The sequence below is a fragment of the Pelophylax lessonae genome, assembly GCF_965119305.1.
Source record: "Pelophylax lessonae genome assembly, chromosome: 3".
Classification (NCBI taxonomy): domain Eukaryota; kingdom Metazoa; phylum Chordata; class Amphibia; order Anura; family Ranidae; genus Pelophylax; species Pelophylax lessonae.
Window position 1 is genome coordinate 467,999,345 of NC_138770.1, and position 17,938 is coordinate 468,017,282.

General features: G+C 40.5%; 1 protein-coding gene across 1 annotated transcript in view; it reads right to left on the minus strand.

Annotated features, from left to right (window-relative positions):
* FRMD1 (FERM domain containing 1) overlaps positions 1-17,938 on the minus strand; it is an 84,585-nt gene that overhangs the window by 40,541 nt on the left and 26,106 nt on the right. Inside the window, exons 4-5 of the mRNA XM_082252127.1 lie at positions 14,807-14,883; positions 5,998-6,178 (exon numbers count right to left, since the gene is read on the minus strand). Of these exons, the coding sequence (XP_082108253.1) occupies positions 5,998-6,178; positions 14,807-14,883 (258 nt within the window). The remainder of the gene's footprint in view (positions 1-5,997; positions 6,179-14,806; positions 14,884-17,938) is intronic.

A 17,938-nucleotide genomic window follows, 5' to 3' on the forward strand; every position in this document is an offset into this window, starting at 1 on the left:
CATGTAATGCCAAGCTGCGGTTTCCAAAGCAAGCAAAGTCCTTTCTTGTATTAACAGAGGCATGGACTCCAGAGAGAGAGATATAATTTTTCCCCTGTACAAATCATTAGTAAGACCTCATTTGGAATATGCAGTTCAGTTTTGTGCACCAGTTCTTAAAACGGATATCGGGGAACTGGAGAAAGTGCAGAGAAGGGCAACCAAACTGATACGAGGCATGGAGGAACTGAATTTATTCTCTCTGGAGAAGAGGAAATTAAGGGGGGATATGATCAACATGTATAAATACATAGGGGGTTCATATAGTTAACTTGGTGTTGGCATTTAATTTAAGCTCATCACAGAGGACAAGGGGCACGCTTTACATCTAGAGAAAAAGAGATTTTTGTCTCCAAAAACTGAAAGGTTTCTTCATAGTAAGAGCTGTGAAAATGTGGAATAGACTCCCTCCAGAGGTGGTTCTAGCTAGCTCACTAAATGGCTTTAAAAAAGGCCTGGATTCTTTCCTAGGTGTAAATAATATAAATGGATACTAATATTTATAGGTAAATTTGATCCAGGGAATATCTGATTGCCTCTCAGGGAATCAGGAAGGATTTTTTTTTCCCCTGCTGTAGAAAATAGATAATGCTTTGCTGGGGTTTTCGTGCGAGAATTTTCGTATGAAACTAGCCTCTTAACTTTCGATATGAGACTAGAATGCAACAAAAAATGGACAAATTTTTTTTGATAATCTGATTGGCTGTACAAGGCTTTACTCAGATACTTCCAACTAAAATCTAGTGGAACTGATTGCCTTCAGAAGTCACCTAATTCGTTCATAGAGTCCACCTGTGTGTAATTTATTCTCAGTATCAATACAGCTGTCCTGTGAAGCCCTCAGAGGTTGTTGGAGAACCTTAGTGAACAAACAGCATTATGAAAGCCAAGGAACACAGACAGGTCAGGAATAAAGTTGTGGAGAAGTTTAAAGCAGAGTTAGGTTATAAAAAAAAATATCCCAAGCTTTGAACATCACATGGCACTGTTCACTCCATCATCTGAAAATGGAAAGAGTATGGCAAAACTGCAAACCTACCAAAACATGGCCGTCCACCTAAACTTACAGAGGGGCAAGGAGAGCACTAATCAGAGAAGCAGCCAAGAGGCTCATATTAACTCTGGAGGAGCTGCAGATATCCACAGCTCAGGTGGGAGAATCTGTTCACAGGACAACTATTAGTTGTGCAAACCACAAATCTGGCTTTATGGAAGAGTGGCAAGAAGAAAGTCTTTATTGAAAGAAAGCCATAAGAAGTCCTGTTTGCAGTTTGCGAGAAGCCACTTGGGAGACACAGCAAACATGTGGAAGAAGGTGCTCTGGTCAGATGAGACCAAAATTTAATTTTTCGGCCTAAGAGCAAAAGGCTATGTGTGGCGGAAAACATTGCACATCATCCTGAACACACCATCCCCACTGTGAAACATCGTGGTGGCAGCATCATGTTGCGGAGATGCTTTTCTTCAACAGGGACAGGGAAGCTGGTCAGAGTTGATGGGAGGATGGATGGAGGCAAGTACAGGGCAATCTTAGAAGAAAAGCTGTTAAGAGTCTGCAAATGACTTGAGACTGGGAAGGAGGTTCACCTTCCAGCAGAACAATGACCCTAAACATACAGCCAGAGCTACAATGGAATAGTTTAGATCAAAGCATATTTCTGTGTTAGAATGGCCCAGTCAAAGTCCAGACCAAAATCCAATTGAGGATCTGTGGCAAGACTTGAAAATAGCTGTTCACAGATGCTCTCAATCCAATCTAACAGAGCTTAAGCTTTTTTGCAAAGAAGAATGGGGAAAAAGATAACTCTCTAGTTGTGCAAAGCTGGTAGAAAAGACTTGCAGCTGTAGCTGCAGCGAAACATTTTGTAAAACATTTATCATTTTCCTTCCAATTCAGAATTATGTGCCAGTTTGCTTTGGTCGATCAGATAAAAATAAAATAAAATAAAATTTATGTTTTTGGTTGTAACATGACAAAATGTGGAACATTTCAAGGGGTATGAATACCTGTTCAAGGTACTGTACTCTTCTCTGCCTTCTTAAAAGAGGTATTAAAGACAAAAACTTTTTCTTCCCATTTTGCATAGAACAAGGGAGTGTTATAACCCCTAGGATTTTTTTTTCAAACGGTGTCCCATTTTTGAAATTACTCTTTACTTCTTGTCTCACAGCCAAAACAGGATTTGAAAGGAAATCCCCCAACCCTGACTGTCACCAAGGTCACCAGAACTAGTGTCCCCATTGGAAGATTTCCCCTGTATTCCTGTTCTGGGGACAATCCAAAATTGGGTATTTTCTTTTACTTTTAACAACAACGGTAAAAAAGGACAAAAAGGACAAATCTCTCTAATGGAGGCACAGACAGCAATAATAGCCTGACGTGTTTTAATTCCTCTCTAAAGTTACCAAAAAAGCTTTGCCTTTAGCTATACTTTAAACAAAATAAAGAATTTTTCCAAAAAAAGCAGAAAATACAGCAACACTGATCTTATGATCAATGTGCATGCATTACCTTTTTGCCTTGAAACCTGCAAAGCATTTTAACTGTAATCAGTTTGTCATGGTCGCAATGCGCAGGTTTTGCAAACTCTATTTCCCAGCATGGGTTCTATACGGAGGCCTGGCTGGAAAAGTGCAGCTAAAATACAGCGAGGCGAGGGAGGAGGGATTACTGGCCTGTTCTCTACACGTCTCCTGGTGTGCTGGCTGTTTGTAAAATTTTAATAAACATGCTTTGGGACTTCTTTAGGCCTCTTTAACATGGCCGTTCAGTTTTTTCGTTCCGCTCCGGTGCTTTTTTTTTTTTTTTTCACGGAGCGGGTGACACTTGTGTCATCCGCTCTGTATGTCCGCATATCATCCCATTCGTTTGCGGATGATATACGGACATAATGTATGTCTATGGGCATTGCAGATGTCAGTGGATGACACCACTGACATCCGATTTTGCATCTGTTCCGTTTTTTAAATGGAACAAAAATAGGGTTCTGTTCCGTTCCAAAACACGGATCAGAACTGAAAGGAAGAAAATCGGATGTCAGCGGATGGTCATCCGCAATGCCATTGACATACATTATGTCCGTATATCATCCGCAAAAAAATAGGATGATTTGCTGACATGCGGAATGCCCGTGTGAAAGGGCCCTTTATACTATAAATCATCCTAGTAGATCTTGTTGTTTACACTGATATATCAGTGTTATTTATACTGATACTTTCCCAAATGTTCCCATATGTAATCAAACGCACGTTTGAATTGTTCATGTAACATACCCGTATTTATCGGCGTATAACACGCACTTTTTTCCCCTGAAAATATAGTGCAAACTATGGGTGCTTGTTATACGCCGATATAATAAAAGGGGGCATGTAGTGTGCATGGGGGGAACTGTGCAATGTATAGGGGGGCTGTTTAATGAAAGGGGCAGTGTACTGTTATTTTTAAATATTTAAAATGTTTTTTTTCCTAAAACTTCCCTCTTAAAGTGGAGGTGCGTGTTATACGCCAATAAATACGGTATTCCAAGTTATTTAAAGTGTTTCACAGCAACAAATGTATTTAGATAAAGTCAATTAAAAAAGTTATTTGTTTTGTTAATGGTCAACAAAATATCCATTATATAGATTGTGTATATTATGGAATAATGCCCCTGACACCTTCACATTAGAAAGTAACATTTTTAAGCAAGAATTAAATTAGATCCTGAAAGTAAGAGATGGTTTATGATGGGGTGGCATTTTACTGTATAACAACGGAAATCCATGCAGATTAACTAGTTGCGTTATAAATAATGGTTGTTTTTTTTTCTGGAAAATGTGTGATGTAGATTGTCATGCACACTCATGTCCTCATGACAGACTGAAAATATTCCCAGCATAGAATTCAAGGTATTTTCTTGCGCTCAGGGTGCCGCATACAGCCTGCCATGCAAGTTACCTGGACATACTTGTGTAAACGCGGACTCTCCATGTATTGGCGTTTACCCGAACATGCATATAGAATGTGTATAAGTATACTCAAATATATATCGTCCCTTGGAACATATACAATGGTATAAGTAGCGCAGGTATAATTGAGGGGAAATGACGTAGTTTAAAACCAGTCACATCTTAATATAGTCCTTAAACGTTCATCAGTGCCAGAAATTCAAAACAAGGGGTTAATTCCTCCAGCAATAGTCCAATCCACCAAGTGAGAAACACCACCAAGTGTTGGGGTCACCACTGCTCTACACCTCCACCGATGTGATAATGGGGGGAATGGCAACTCACCAGAAGCTGTGGCCCACCTATTTACATAGGACAGGCAAACAAGCTGTTGTAACACAAATCCCACTCAGGAGCGATTACTGCTGCTATTACTGGATTTCAATCTCGGGTAGTCACGTGTCTCCCTTCTCCTCCCGATAATTGCTCAAATGGTGAACATAGGGGGAAAGAAGGAACCGCACTCTTCTCTCTGGTTATCTTTGCTGCCTAAAGGCTCAGTTCACACTGAAGTGGCTTTGATCCTTCCTTCGATCGATCCTTCCTTCAATGGATCAAGCCTTCCTTCCTGAAGGACCCAAACGGGCCAGCAATCACATGTATCATTGATCAGACTTCCAGGAAAGAGCCACACTACATTGCACCTCGAGGGATCCTGGGACATATAGAAAACAGATGAAGAAATCTAGTGCTCTCCGCTTACTAATAAGGGTGTGCTTTATTAGAGAAAGGCAGATCAACTCACATTTGTTGGGCACTCAGCCGTGCCTGCTGTATAAGCGATGTCAGCGATCTGTTACCAGAGAGAGACTCTGCGTCGGCCACGCACCCTCCGTCCCCCTATACGCGTTACGTCGAGCGTAATGCTCCTTTGACTTCCTCGGTACCCCTACCGAGGGATCCCTCGAGGTGCAATGTAGTGTGGCTCTTTCCTGGAAGTCTGATCAATGATACATGTGATTGCTGGCTGAGCCTTTAGGCAGCAAAGATAACCAGAGAGAAGAGTGCGGTTCCTTCTTTCCCCCTATGTTCACCTTTTGAGCAATTATCGGGAGGAGAAGGGAGACACGTGACTACCCAAGATTGAAATCCAGTAATAGCAGCAGTAATCGCTCCTGAGTGGGATTTGTGTTACAACAGCTTGTTTGCCTGTCCTATGTAAATAGGTGGGCCACAGCTTCTGGTGAGTTGCCATTCCCCCCATTATCACATCGGTGGAGGTGTAGAGCAGTGGTGACCCCAACACTTGGTGGTGTTTCTCACTTGGTGGATTGGACTATTGCTGGAGGAATTAACCCCTTGTTTTGAATTTCTGGCACTGATGAACGTTTAAGGACTATATTAAGATGTGACTGGTTTTAAACTACGTCATTTCCCCTCAATTATACCTGCGCTACTTATACCATTGTATATGTTCCAAGGGACGATATATATTTGAGTATACTTCTACACATTTTCTTTCTTAAAGTAGCTGCGGTATTGTCTGTTTAAGACTTGTTTTGAGGTTACTTGTGCGCAGGGGATATATTTGTATCACCAGTAGAGGGCAGATTTGTGCTACATATATATATTTTTTCATATAGAATGTATTTTCTGAGCATGGAAGTTTCGTGCTGGGGAAATACGTCATACACACGGGTGGGTAAATGCTGGTTTACTAATGAGACGATTGGGACCTACACAGAGGAGTAGCACACCACCATTGCATGAGAATCATAGGACAGTAATGTGAAAGCTCTGAAAACCTAAATACATATAAACCACTTTAGTCTGGCAAATAAGCAAAATAATAGCAAACATGGACTTCACTGATCACAATTATAGTGAACACTACCATAGGCACCATGAAAAGTAGAGGATGGAAAATGCCTACAACGATGCTCCACTGAATAACATAAAACGAAAATTTAGCAGACATCTAGTGTAGATTTGACTGTTTCTTTAATACATTTTAGTCTTAAGTGTTCATACCCAGTGTGGAAAGTAGGCCTCAGGTTCGAAGTAATTTTTCATGTGAGTTCTTTGGTTTCCACAATCAGCTTGAAGTGCATAAGCTGCCAGCAAAAAATAAATCTCCTCTGTGTGAGTGCAGTGGGATCTCAAGACTTGTTCTTTCAGATGGTAATAATACAATTTTCTGGCTATTTTATCACTGTGGAGAAATCAAAACACAATAAATTAGAATAAAATGATCTTGGCAACTACCAACCAGATTACATGCCACCAGGCTTTACCTTATGGGCTCTTTCACACGGGCGTTCCGTATGTCCGTTTTTCATCCCATCCGTTTGCGGATGAAAAACGGACATAAAGTATCTCTATGTAAATACGTATGTCAGCGGATGATCATCCGCTGACATCCGTTTTTCGTCCGTTCCGTTCAGTTTTTTGGAACGGAAGAGAACCCTATTTTTTCTTCCGTTCAAAGAACGGAACGGACGCAAAAACGGATGTCAGCGGTGTCACCCGTTGACATCCGTATTTACATAGACATACATTATGTCCGTTTTTCATCCGCAAACGGAAGGGATGAAAAACGGACATACGGACCGGATGACACAAGTGTCATCCGTGTCCGTTTCAAAAAAAAAAAAAAGGACCTGATCGGGCAAAAAAAAACTGAACGCCCGTGTGAAAGAGCCCTAACATGGTGGAGTTGATTTTGCAAAATCTGGTGCAGCTCTGCATAGAAACCAATCAACTTCCAGGTTTTTTTTTTTTTGTCAAAGCTTAATTGAGCAAGCTGAAGTTAGAAGCTGATTGGCTACAATGCACAGCTGCACCAAATTTTGCATTCTCCAAAATTAATATATCATCCCATATAGGTCTAGGTAAACACGCAATAATCGTACACAACCATGTATTTTCGTTTCTGCTCTCGTTAGCTCTCCTAACTAAAAAGAATGAGCAAACCAATCTATGTAGCTGTTTATTGGGGTTATTATTTCTTGTACACTGGACAAAAATGGTCAATTTCATAAGGATTCAATGAAGAGAGGATTTACCGAACAGCTGCAGCTTTAATATGAAAACTATGAAACTAGCAAAAACGGTAAGGGTACACATTGGCAGGGCAATAAAGTAAGGCTGAGGGCCGGTTCACACTCTTGCGAGTGCGGCGATCGCATGTAATATCGGAGCGCACTGCTTCTTCATTACATGCGATCGGATGTGCGGTGCGAATTCAGCCATACACTTTGTATGGCTGAAATTCGCACTGCACCCGCACAAAAGACTCACAGGACCCTTTTTTCCAGCCGCATCAGGATCGGATCGCACATTGGTTCACACTTGTGCGATCAGATCCTGTGCGAACTGTCAGATCGCACTGCGATATGGGATCAAACTGGGGGGTGTCATTAACATTTCATTGACACCCCCTGCATATCGCATATGGCAGTGTGAACTGCCAGATGTGCGTTTGCGATGTGGGAACAGGCTGCAAATTCGCAGCCTTCCCGCATCGCACAAGTGTGAACCGGGACTGAGAGAAAAAAGAATATACTGTAGCAGCCATCTGGTGGTCTGCGTTTTTGCACAACATATGATTTCATCATGTGGCTTGACACTGTACTTACTTCAGTGCTTATGTTCAGAGTGAGAGTGCAATATTTCTGGTTAATTTATTAATAAATATTGCAGTGAGAACTATGGGGTTGATTTACTAAAGGCAAAAAGACTGTGCACTTTGCAAAGTTCAGTTGCTCCAGAACTTAATAAATGAGGTAAAGCTTCACTTTGCTAAAAATATCAATTTAGGAAAGGAAAATACAAAAAAAATGATTTTTTGCTTGCACATGATCAGATGATGGAAGTCGGCAGAGCTTCTGCTCATTTCCTAAGCTCTGGAGCAACTGCTTATGCAGAGCGCAACTGCACTTTGCAATGTTCACCGTCTATTTGCCTTTAGTAAATCCACCCCTAAATTCTCCATTTTATCTTCCCTGAGCCTGACATGTGTGAATGACTGAGCTTTACCTTGCCATTTATTAATCCTCTCACTACAAGCTAGGAGGCCATTGTGGAGAGAAATCCATCCCTGCTGGAGGTGTTTGGTGTGGAACCCAAGGGCCTGGTTCATATTTTAAAGGCACAGGTTATCTGACCTTTGTAACGAGGATTAGATAAGGTGAGAGTATCCAAGAAGGGTCAGCATGGAGAGCACCTCTTAAAAATAGTGTCTGCGCAGAGGAATATGGATTGCGTTTTTGCACAAATATCTCTGGTACCTCATTCCTCCTCTTTTTGATGTGACATATAGACTTCTATAACAATATGCTATTTAAAAGGACATAAAGAAGCATGACTTTACTGAGGTCAGACTAATTTAACTAAATTTACAGACTATTTTACAAATGTTTTGGAACAGGGTGGTGCTGGGGACCTTTTTTAATTTCAGCATAGCATTTGATGCAATTCCACAACATGGCGGACAAGCTATAACTTGGGTGGTTCAGTGGATATGCAGTTAGCTAAAAAACAGATATTGGTCTGTGGCTATAAATGAGTTTCAATCAGAACAGACACCAGTCACTAGTGGTGTACCACAAGGCTCTGTACTAGGTCATCTTCTTTTCAATCTGTTTGTAAGTGATATAACTGAATGTTTAGGTGTACGTTTAGCAACCAGTGTTAAATGGGTGTTAAGCTTTATCACAGAGAATTCAAGGTGATAATTTCCTAAGACGTGTTTAGTAAACCGTGTTAACTAAGGTAGGAACCAAATATCTCCTCTCTTCACCTTACTGTGTTGTCTCTGTGATAACTACAGTGTTAGTATAGGAATGTACCTGTTTAGTAACCCGTGTTAGCTCAGAAGAGTCCTAAAACTAGTGTAAACTTGGTGTTAAATCTCCTGAATTTAACACCTAGTCAGACCAGGTGTTAAGGCCTTTTTTTCAATGTAGAAGAGGAATTTTACTGCTCATTGTGGTCAGTAAGTGCTTCAGGACAACACTATTGTAGACTGCAGGGTATGTGTTCATCTAGAACCCTGTGTCTGCAGCATTCACATATCATGCATATATAATGGCAGAGCAGAGTGGACATCTGTGCTGAGAAAGGAGAGCAGTAGACCTCAATGACAGAGAGGTGCATATTTCTTACTGCATGAGACCACTACCTTAAGCCAGTCATACATGGACGGAAATTTGGCTGGTTCAGCAAGGACCAACTGAAATTCCATCAATGTATGGGCAGGCTGGTTGTACAGAAGTTGAGTGGTAGATGGACTTCTGTACAACCAGCCTGTCCCCGATCAATTAGTGCTGCCAGCTATAGCCTGCAGTACTGATCAGTATTCTGACAGAGGGAAGTATCCCTGTGGTCAGAACACAATAGCTCAGTGGAAATGATTCCCCCGTCCACATAAATGGAATTTGTGAATGGGTGAATAAAGTCATTTTTTTTGTTTAACTCTGTTTAACTAAAAAAAAAAAAAATATATATATATATATATTAATGTATGCCTTAGCATGTCTGATGCTTGGCAGCTGACACGTAGGATTGATATGCACTTTTTCTAAGGGCCGATTCCCACCATGTCAGCACATGAATCACACAGAAATGCACTGTGAGTTCCTGTGCGATCAGAAGGCATGCAAAATGCATTCCATTTGTGATCTGCAGTGGGTGTCAATAGAAAGGTAATGACACCCCAAATGCAGGTTGGAAATGCAGTGCGTTTGCCCGCACTGGATCACATAGTACTTTTGTACCATGCGATCTGGTTACAGTGTGGTTTAAAAAGTAGTGCATGCACTACTTTTGGTGCAGCGTAGTGCGATTTTAGCCCATTCAGGGCCGGTTCATACTATGCCTACACATGCATTGCACAGAAATGAGCTGTGCATTCCTGTGCGATTTACATGTGGTTCTATGCAGTGCCATTTCAGACAATTTGTTTTGAATGGGCTAAAATCACACCATGCTGCACCAAAAGGAGTGCATTCACTACTTTTTAAACCGCACTGTAATCAGATCTTTTGTACCATGCAGTCCAGTGCGGGCAGGTGTGGGAAAATGCAATGCGTTTGCAACCTGCATTTGGGGTGCCATTAACTTTCTATTGACACCCACTGCAAATCGCAAATGGAGTACATTTTGCATGCAGTCTTAATCGCATAGGAATGCACAGTATCTTTCTGTGCGATTCATGTGTGGGCAGCGTGTGAACCAGCCCTAAAAGAGAAAAAAATTATATGTCTGGAAATGAATGCAGTTAGCTAAGTTGGAAGGAATGGCAGGGGGTAATATTAAAAAAAATCTTTATTATTTTAATAAAGGTTTGTATAGGTTTTAAATGTGTTTTTTTTTTTTTTATTGGCTATATTTTAACCCTATAACTCAGTTCTAAGGATTAACTTATGATCCTTTAGGGTGGAGGAATAGTAGTTTTAAAAAAATAATATATGTAAATGTATATTTTAGAATATTAGTCAGATTGTGTATGTGCTTTAACATGTGTTTATTTTCTATTTTTCAACAGCTCTGAGAAACATTCAATGTTCCTTTACTGTGGATCATAGGTTTTCTCACACAGGATGGCTGTTGTGCAGCTAGTTAAACCTTCCCCACTCTCTAACACGGTGCTAACACTCTGATAGCTAACACCGCTTATCACCGAGCTGGAGTCAACACAACACGGTTTACTAAACAGCCTCACAGCCGGTGTTAAAATTGGCTGTGTTAGAGCGTGTTAGGAGAATGGTGATAATGCAAGAATTAACACCGGTTACTAAACGTACACCCTAGTAGGTAAGGTATGTATTTTTGCTATTGATACAAAAGTGTGCCACAGGGTTGATATTCCTGGAGATGTTTCTAACATGGAACAAGTTTTGGCAATAATGGAAGATTGTTCAAAGCAATGGAAACTGCAGTTGAACATTTCTAAATGCAAAACACACTTAGTAAATACAGTGAAATATTTGGGGTAAAGTGTTGCCTAGAAATACAGAGGGAAAATTATTTAGGGAAGCTCGTTTCAGATGATCCCAAAATGAGCAAAGAGTGTGGCCTGGTAGTAGGGAAAGCAAACAGAATTCTAAGGGTGCATCACTTGAGGGATCTTTAGTTAGACCTTATGTAATTATTGTGTATATTTCTGGAGACCTCTCTTTTTAAAGTGAGAAATTAGAATGAGTCAAGAGACAAGCAACATAAAGGTCTGAAGGATAAAACATATCATAAGATACTGCAGAAATGTTCAGAAGAGCTAGTGAGTCAGCCAATAGTAAGTGAATTTAAACATTATTTGAACAGATATAGGCCTATCCACAGGCAAAAAAGGATAAAAGAAAAAAACAAAAAAGGGGACACTCGATGGACCACTTGGTCTTTTCCTGCCGTCACTCTTCTATGTTTCTATTTAACAATCAAAGTTTTAGGCTGCATTCACATTAGCGCATCTCCAAAGTTGCACAATTTCCAGTGCAACTTTGATGCAACTTTTGGTGTGAATTTGATCCAGCTTTACAAACAGGTGCAATCAAAATGATTGGGCTATGATCCGTCATGTGACTTTGATGTCCAAGTGTGAATAGAGCCTTACAATGAAATAAAGCTATTATCCAAGCTATACATGATTGTAGTTATGTTTTTTATTCTTTTTAAAGCTTGTTTAGGGCTCGGTTCACACATGTCTGGCTGCAGTTTGCAGTCCGGAGTCCGGTGCGGTTTTGTTCACCGATTCAGGTGCAAATTTTTACTTGACTTCGCACTTAAACCGGACCCAAAATCGCACAGGACCCTTTTCAGAAACGGCCACGGCCGTCCCGGACATGTGTGAACCGGTTTTCAATTAAAAAGCCGGTCCGATTCACATGTTATGGGAATCAGATGCGGTTGAATATATGTGAACCGAGCCTAAAGGAAAAGTAATAGTGAAAAAGCATTTGTGGGTCTAACAAATACATTTCAGATGATCCCTTCGTTGTGGTCCCTGTAACTGGGGCATTAAATGTTAATTGTCTACACACTCTGTACCTACTTCTACCTCTCTACCTTTGGGATTATGAGGAAGCAAAGAGCATCCATATTTTAATACTTCTTCAGCTTTCTTCATCTTTTATACCTTTGTATACTTCTCTGATGAATATATGATTGAAAAAGAAAATATTGCAGTTTTCTGGGTCGCATCTCCAACACTCGTAATCCTCAAGTGGTTAATTTGAATATTTGAAGGTTAAAGCAGTATTAAACCCAAAAATGTATTATTTTGCAGCTTACCAATTAGATGTAGTGGCTGCATTGAGTTTTCTTCTTTAGAGGCTTTTTCCCCTCTGTTTTAACCTGGTGATCTGGCCAGAAACACACCTCCAGTATTAGAGTGCTTACACCTCTGCACAGCAGCACTGTCAGCCAGGGGGGAGTGTTAGATGCCCTGGCAGATTTAAATACACTAACAACCTGAAGCCAAACCCCAGCGAACACTTTATAATAAGCAGTTACAGCAAACCATTTTTAACCTTTTTGGATAAAGGTTTTACAAAAATAAATAAAAGTGGACTATTGTAAGCACCTCTTGCAGATGTATCAGTTACAGGGATGAGACAAACCATTTACCACTGACAAACAGCTTGTTCTTTTGAAAAATAACAGATTTTGGCTGGATCACCGGGTGCAAATAACGCCTAAAAAAAAAATCTGATGCGGCCACCACATCTAAAATTAGTAAGTCGCAATATTATAAAGGTTGGCTTGTAGGTTTAACGCTGCTTTAAACTGTATGCATATTTAGTCCTCAATGCAGAAATATGTTGCAACTTTGCTGCCTAAATTTTTGTCTGATCAATTCTGTAGAGTGGAAACTTGGAACATCTGACTTCATGGTTTCTAGTTAAAAACATGCAAACAAAATGTACTGTATAAAACACACAATTAAAAACCAGCATAAAAGAAAGTGTCCCAACACTTAACCACAAAATATTATAAAATAAATGATAGTAATATTGCATTCACACACATTTTTATTATAGTACAAGGTTCTGTTATTATGTGTTATTTATTTCACTGAGTCAACACTCTTCAAATTATTTTATACAGTATTTTATGCCCTAATCATACTACAACTAACCAGGAATGCACAGCAATATAAATATATCACTGTTCAAATTCTCTTTCCCATTCCTACTTCTCTTCCTCTACTTTAGTTTACCAGAGACAGTAAAAACAGTTTGAGCATTCCAGAAAGTCAGCAAGACCATAATAAATACCCCAGGGGCAAAGCCCAAGGACCAAGATAAACAAAGAAGAACGCAGCTTAAGGCACCCTTCACACGGGCTTTCTAATCCGGTCCGCCTGTCAGTTTTTCAGGCAGACCTGATCAGATGCTCCATGTACCTCTATGGATATGGACCTCTATATCCGATCCGATCCGTGAAATCCGGATGGATGGAAACACTATTATCCATCCGTCTGCAGGATCGGATCGGATAAGATTGAATGAAAACGGACAGTCGGTCCGTTCTCCTCCAATCTCTTAAAGAGGAGAGTGGGGCTCTGACAGCTTCGTCTCCGCAAAGTAAGCGGAGACGGAGCTGTCATCTGCCTGCTCAGCGAGATCGGCAGATCAATCCCCGCTGAGCAAAACAGAGTCCGTCGGGCGCAGCGCCCGCGTGAAATGATGCACACTTGACATTTTTACAGCTGCTGTTTTTTGCGTCAGACATTTTTTTTTCTGCAGCCTGTAAACTCCCCACCATGTTATCCTATGTGTCCATGCACACATAGGCTGATAACAGCAGTTTTTAAAGCAGAGTTCCAGCCACAGAATCGTTTTTTTTTTATAAATACTTCCCAAACAGTGATCCACCGCCCTTCATACATCCGCTAATCCGGTTTAGGCAGTTTAATAATTGATTGGCAATCATAAAATCTTACTTTATAAAAAGTTTGCTGAGCGCCGCCATCTTTGTCCTGGTCACCCGAAGCAGCAGTATGCAAATGTATGCCCTGCTTCCTGGTTCTAGATGGAGGGGGCCGATGAATGCAGCGCAAAATCTCGCGCATGCCCAGTACTATGCGATCGGCATAGTAAAGGTTTCCATAGGGACGCCTATCATCGCGTTATTTCCTGTTTGCAAATAACGCGACGAGAGGAGCGGCCGGCCGCCTACGTCACTGCCCATTGCCTCCTGGGAGTAATGAGTAAGAGCTCCCAGGATGCATTGCAGGACAGGAAGTGACGGTGTGGGCCACGGCCACAGAGGGAGGAAGTGGAAGGAAAGGTGAGGATATTTTCTTCTGAAACAAGGTAAGTAAAAAAAAAATAATTCGGGAATATCCAATTCTTTTTCAGGTGACAATAAGGAAGCGGATGCCACAAAATCTAATGTAACGATTTTGCGGCCGGAACTCCGCTTTAACAAGGAAGTTTTCCAGCTGGAAAAAAACAAAACAAAACTAGGGTGTTTTGAGAGGAGTTTTTCTGCTGTAAAAACGCTCTAACTCTGATAAAACCTTGAAAATGCTGAAAAACATCAAAAAATGCTGAAAAATGTGGCTATTCGGTGTTGATCTACGTTTTTTTGACCCATAAGCTTTTGCGGAAGTATAGTTTTGTTAAAAAAAGCTAAAAAAACACTACAGCTGAAAAAAAAAAAAAAAAACTCCTTTTACAGCTATAGCTTTCTACTGGCGTTTTAACGTCCAGTGTGCAGGAGGCCTTATTAGTGGATTAATAGTAAGAAAAAAAAAACACCTATTTATTATACAGTATATCTATCACCAACAGATAAAGAGCCAAAAATGAAGAAAAAACACAATGTATTCTCTCACCTTATTATTTTTCCATTTTCTACATAATATTGAACTCTGAAAAAGGCAACACATGGTGGACTAAACTTTTCAGTTGTCTGAAAAAAATAAGTAATCAGAATCAAGAAACATGTACAATTTTTAATGTCATTTTATCAGACATCACAGCTATGGCCATGCACACTTTGAGCCTAAATAGTCCACATCTCAAGCAAAGCAAGAGATCATGAAATGAAATCAGAAATCATAATGTACTATTTACTCATCATAGTAATAAAAGCCATAAGCATCAATTTGGAGCTGATCTGTCAAGGCTCCTGGTGCCCCTCAATCTTGTCTGGCTTCAGTCTCAGCTGTTCCATAGATGTGTACCATTTAGCAATTAAATGTTCCGTTCCTAGTGTTCAATAAGCCTGCCCGAATGCTATCCAGTAGTTTTGGTTATTATTATTATTAGCTGGAAAATTCCACTGTTGCAGTCAAATTTAAAGTGATTCTAAAAAAGGTACAAATATTTTTTTTCTTAAATACCAAACAGGTTTTACTTACCTGCTCTGTGTAATAGTTTTGCACAGAGCAGTCCAGATCCTCATTTTTTGGGTCCCCCTCCGACGCTGTCTGCTCCTCCCCCTGCCAAGTACCCTAAGTAGCAAGCCACTACCGAATGCACTCCTGTGAAAGGACATTGACCAGTCACACATAGAGCATGGCTCGCCCCCGCTCTCTCCGTTCTGGCTGGCTGGCTGTGATTGACAGCAGTGGGAGCCAATGGCTCCTGCTGCTGTGTGAGCCAATGAAGAGAGAGAGAGACCTGGGAGAGCTGCTGCTCTCATGCACGTTGCTGGATCGCGATGGGGCTCAGGTAAGTATAAGGGCGGACTGGAGGGGGAGCTTCACTCAGACGATTTTCTTACCTTAATGCACAGAATGCATTGAGCAGGGGCGTAACTACAGGGGTTGCAGGGGTTGCGATTGCTACCGGGCCCCATGCTCCAGGGGGCCCAGTAGCAAACCAGTGGGTGAACTTCCAGGATTGCAAAAGTCACACTTGCGACCGGGCTCTGGCATTGCACCACTGTGGGGAGGCCCCAAGATTGCAGGAAGGGAGCCCACTGCAGAACTTGTGAAAGGATCATGCTGCGGGACCGTAATAAAAGGCCATGCAACGAGAGTAAAGAGCCCCAGGATTAGTGGGAAGAGCCCTGGGCTTGAAGGGAAGGGCCCGGCCAGGGATCTGGGGGGGCCCTTCATGGTTTCTTGCATCGGGGCCCTGAAGGTTCTAGTTACGCCTCTGGCATTGAGGTAAAAAACCTACCTTTAGAAGCACTTTGAGTAAACCTACCACATTCTTGTTATATTGTACTGTTGACATAGCATATCTACAAAACTTTTAAAGAATATTTATATTATTCTTTTGGCGCAGGCCTTTTAGTAGACTGCAAACTATTCTGAACAATTTAAAAGTGAAAGTGGAGGGGGGGGGGGGCAAAGTGAGGACAGTTCCCCCTATTACCATATGCAAAACACAATCCCCAAGAACCCTTCATTAGCATAGACAGTGCTCAAACATAGTTCAACACTGATAATGAGATCTGCCAGCACAGTAAAGGCAGGGTTACCTATGGTAAACATTAACTTGTCAATGTCCCCAGGAAGCCATTAAATAACAGGAGAAATTTCTAATATGGAGGTTTCAGAAAAACAAGTAAATAACACTAGGCAATTTTAATTTTTTTTTTTTTTACGTTTTGCTATGTGAATGGGGACATGTAACAAACAAAGTAGGTATAAAGTAGTATCCTAATTTCCTAATTTGGCTTAAAAGGTGGAAACACATTTTAAGCGCTATATAATGAAGTTATCAGTGCAAACATGGTGCCTGAGAAAACAAAGAATCTGAAAAGTGCAAACCTTATCTCCATCTCTAATGCTTACTGGGGGGAAGGGGCTGACCTATGTGTGTCCTTTCGGCTGTTACAGGGTGAGTGGATTTGTCTTTGATATGTAAGATGTGGCTGAAAGCCTGGGTTTTCCTTTTTGGTGTCATGCAAGTGCCAAGATGAAAGTGCCCAATGGGGAAAGGCCGGGTCCCAGGAGACAGATAGGAACAGAGTTCTCCTTCACAGATAATGCACCGGAAAATTGTTTATTATCAAAATCCCTAAAATTAGCAGTAGTTAATGTACACATTGCTTTAAACACACCCAAAAGACCCTTTTGATTTTCTAGTCACACGAGCCATAAATTTATTCCATGGTACCATGTACAGACACAGTCATTTCAAGTTAAAAAAAAATCTTCACATTTGTGGATTAACCCTCATTAAAATAATAAATACACACAATGTTGGTCTTTCAAGTATCTACCAGAAGCTGAAAATGTTAGAATTTATTTTTCGCCATATGTGGTACCCTAGCAATACCTAGTGCCTAAATTTGTTTTTTCAACCATCACAGACAGTACTCAATTGTTTTTTCTTCAACCCTAAATTTATGGTTTAAATTTTTATCTGACAAACACAGCAATAAACTTTTTGAAAAAAAAAAACAACATTTATATAATCACTTTTGTTCTTTTCAACAATTTGTTTGGAGTTTGAGGGGGGTCAAGTTTTAAGTACTGCTAGTACAGTCTCATGCAAAAGTGTGGACAGACATTGACAACGCTTCCTTTGGCAGTACTCACAACCTCTAAACGTTACATTTAGTGGATATACGAACATTTCGGTTTTATTACCCGTTCTGCAGGTTTAAAGTGGAACTTAACTGTATCAGACCACACAAACCAAAAATTCTATTTACCGGATTTATTCGAGTATAACGCGCACACGTGTATAACGCACACCCCTAATTTTCGATTAAAAATCGGTATAAAATTTTGTTTCACACCAAGCATTGTAATTGACAAAAAAACATTGTTGAACACGTGTGGCCCTGATAAAAATCATTTATTGACAACGTAAACTGGTATAAACACAATACCGAAATAAAATTACCGGTAACAATATTTATTTAAAATGCTTCAAAGTCAGATTCATCATCAGATACACTAAAGAGTTGTTCCCATTCTTCTCGAGTTAATTTTTCATCAGTGTCCCAGTTGGCAGGAACATCTGTTTCTCCAGTTTCTTCGCTTAAAATATGAAGAACAATG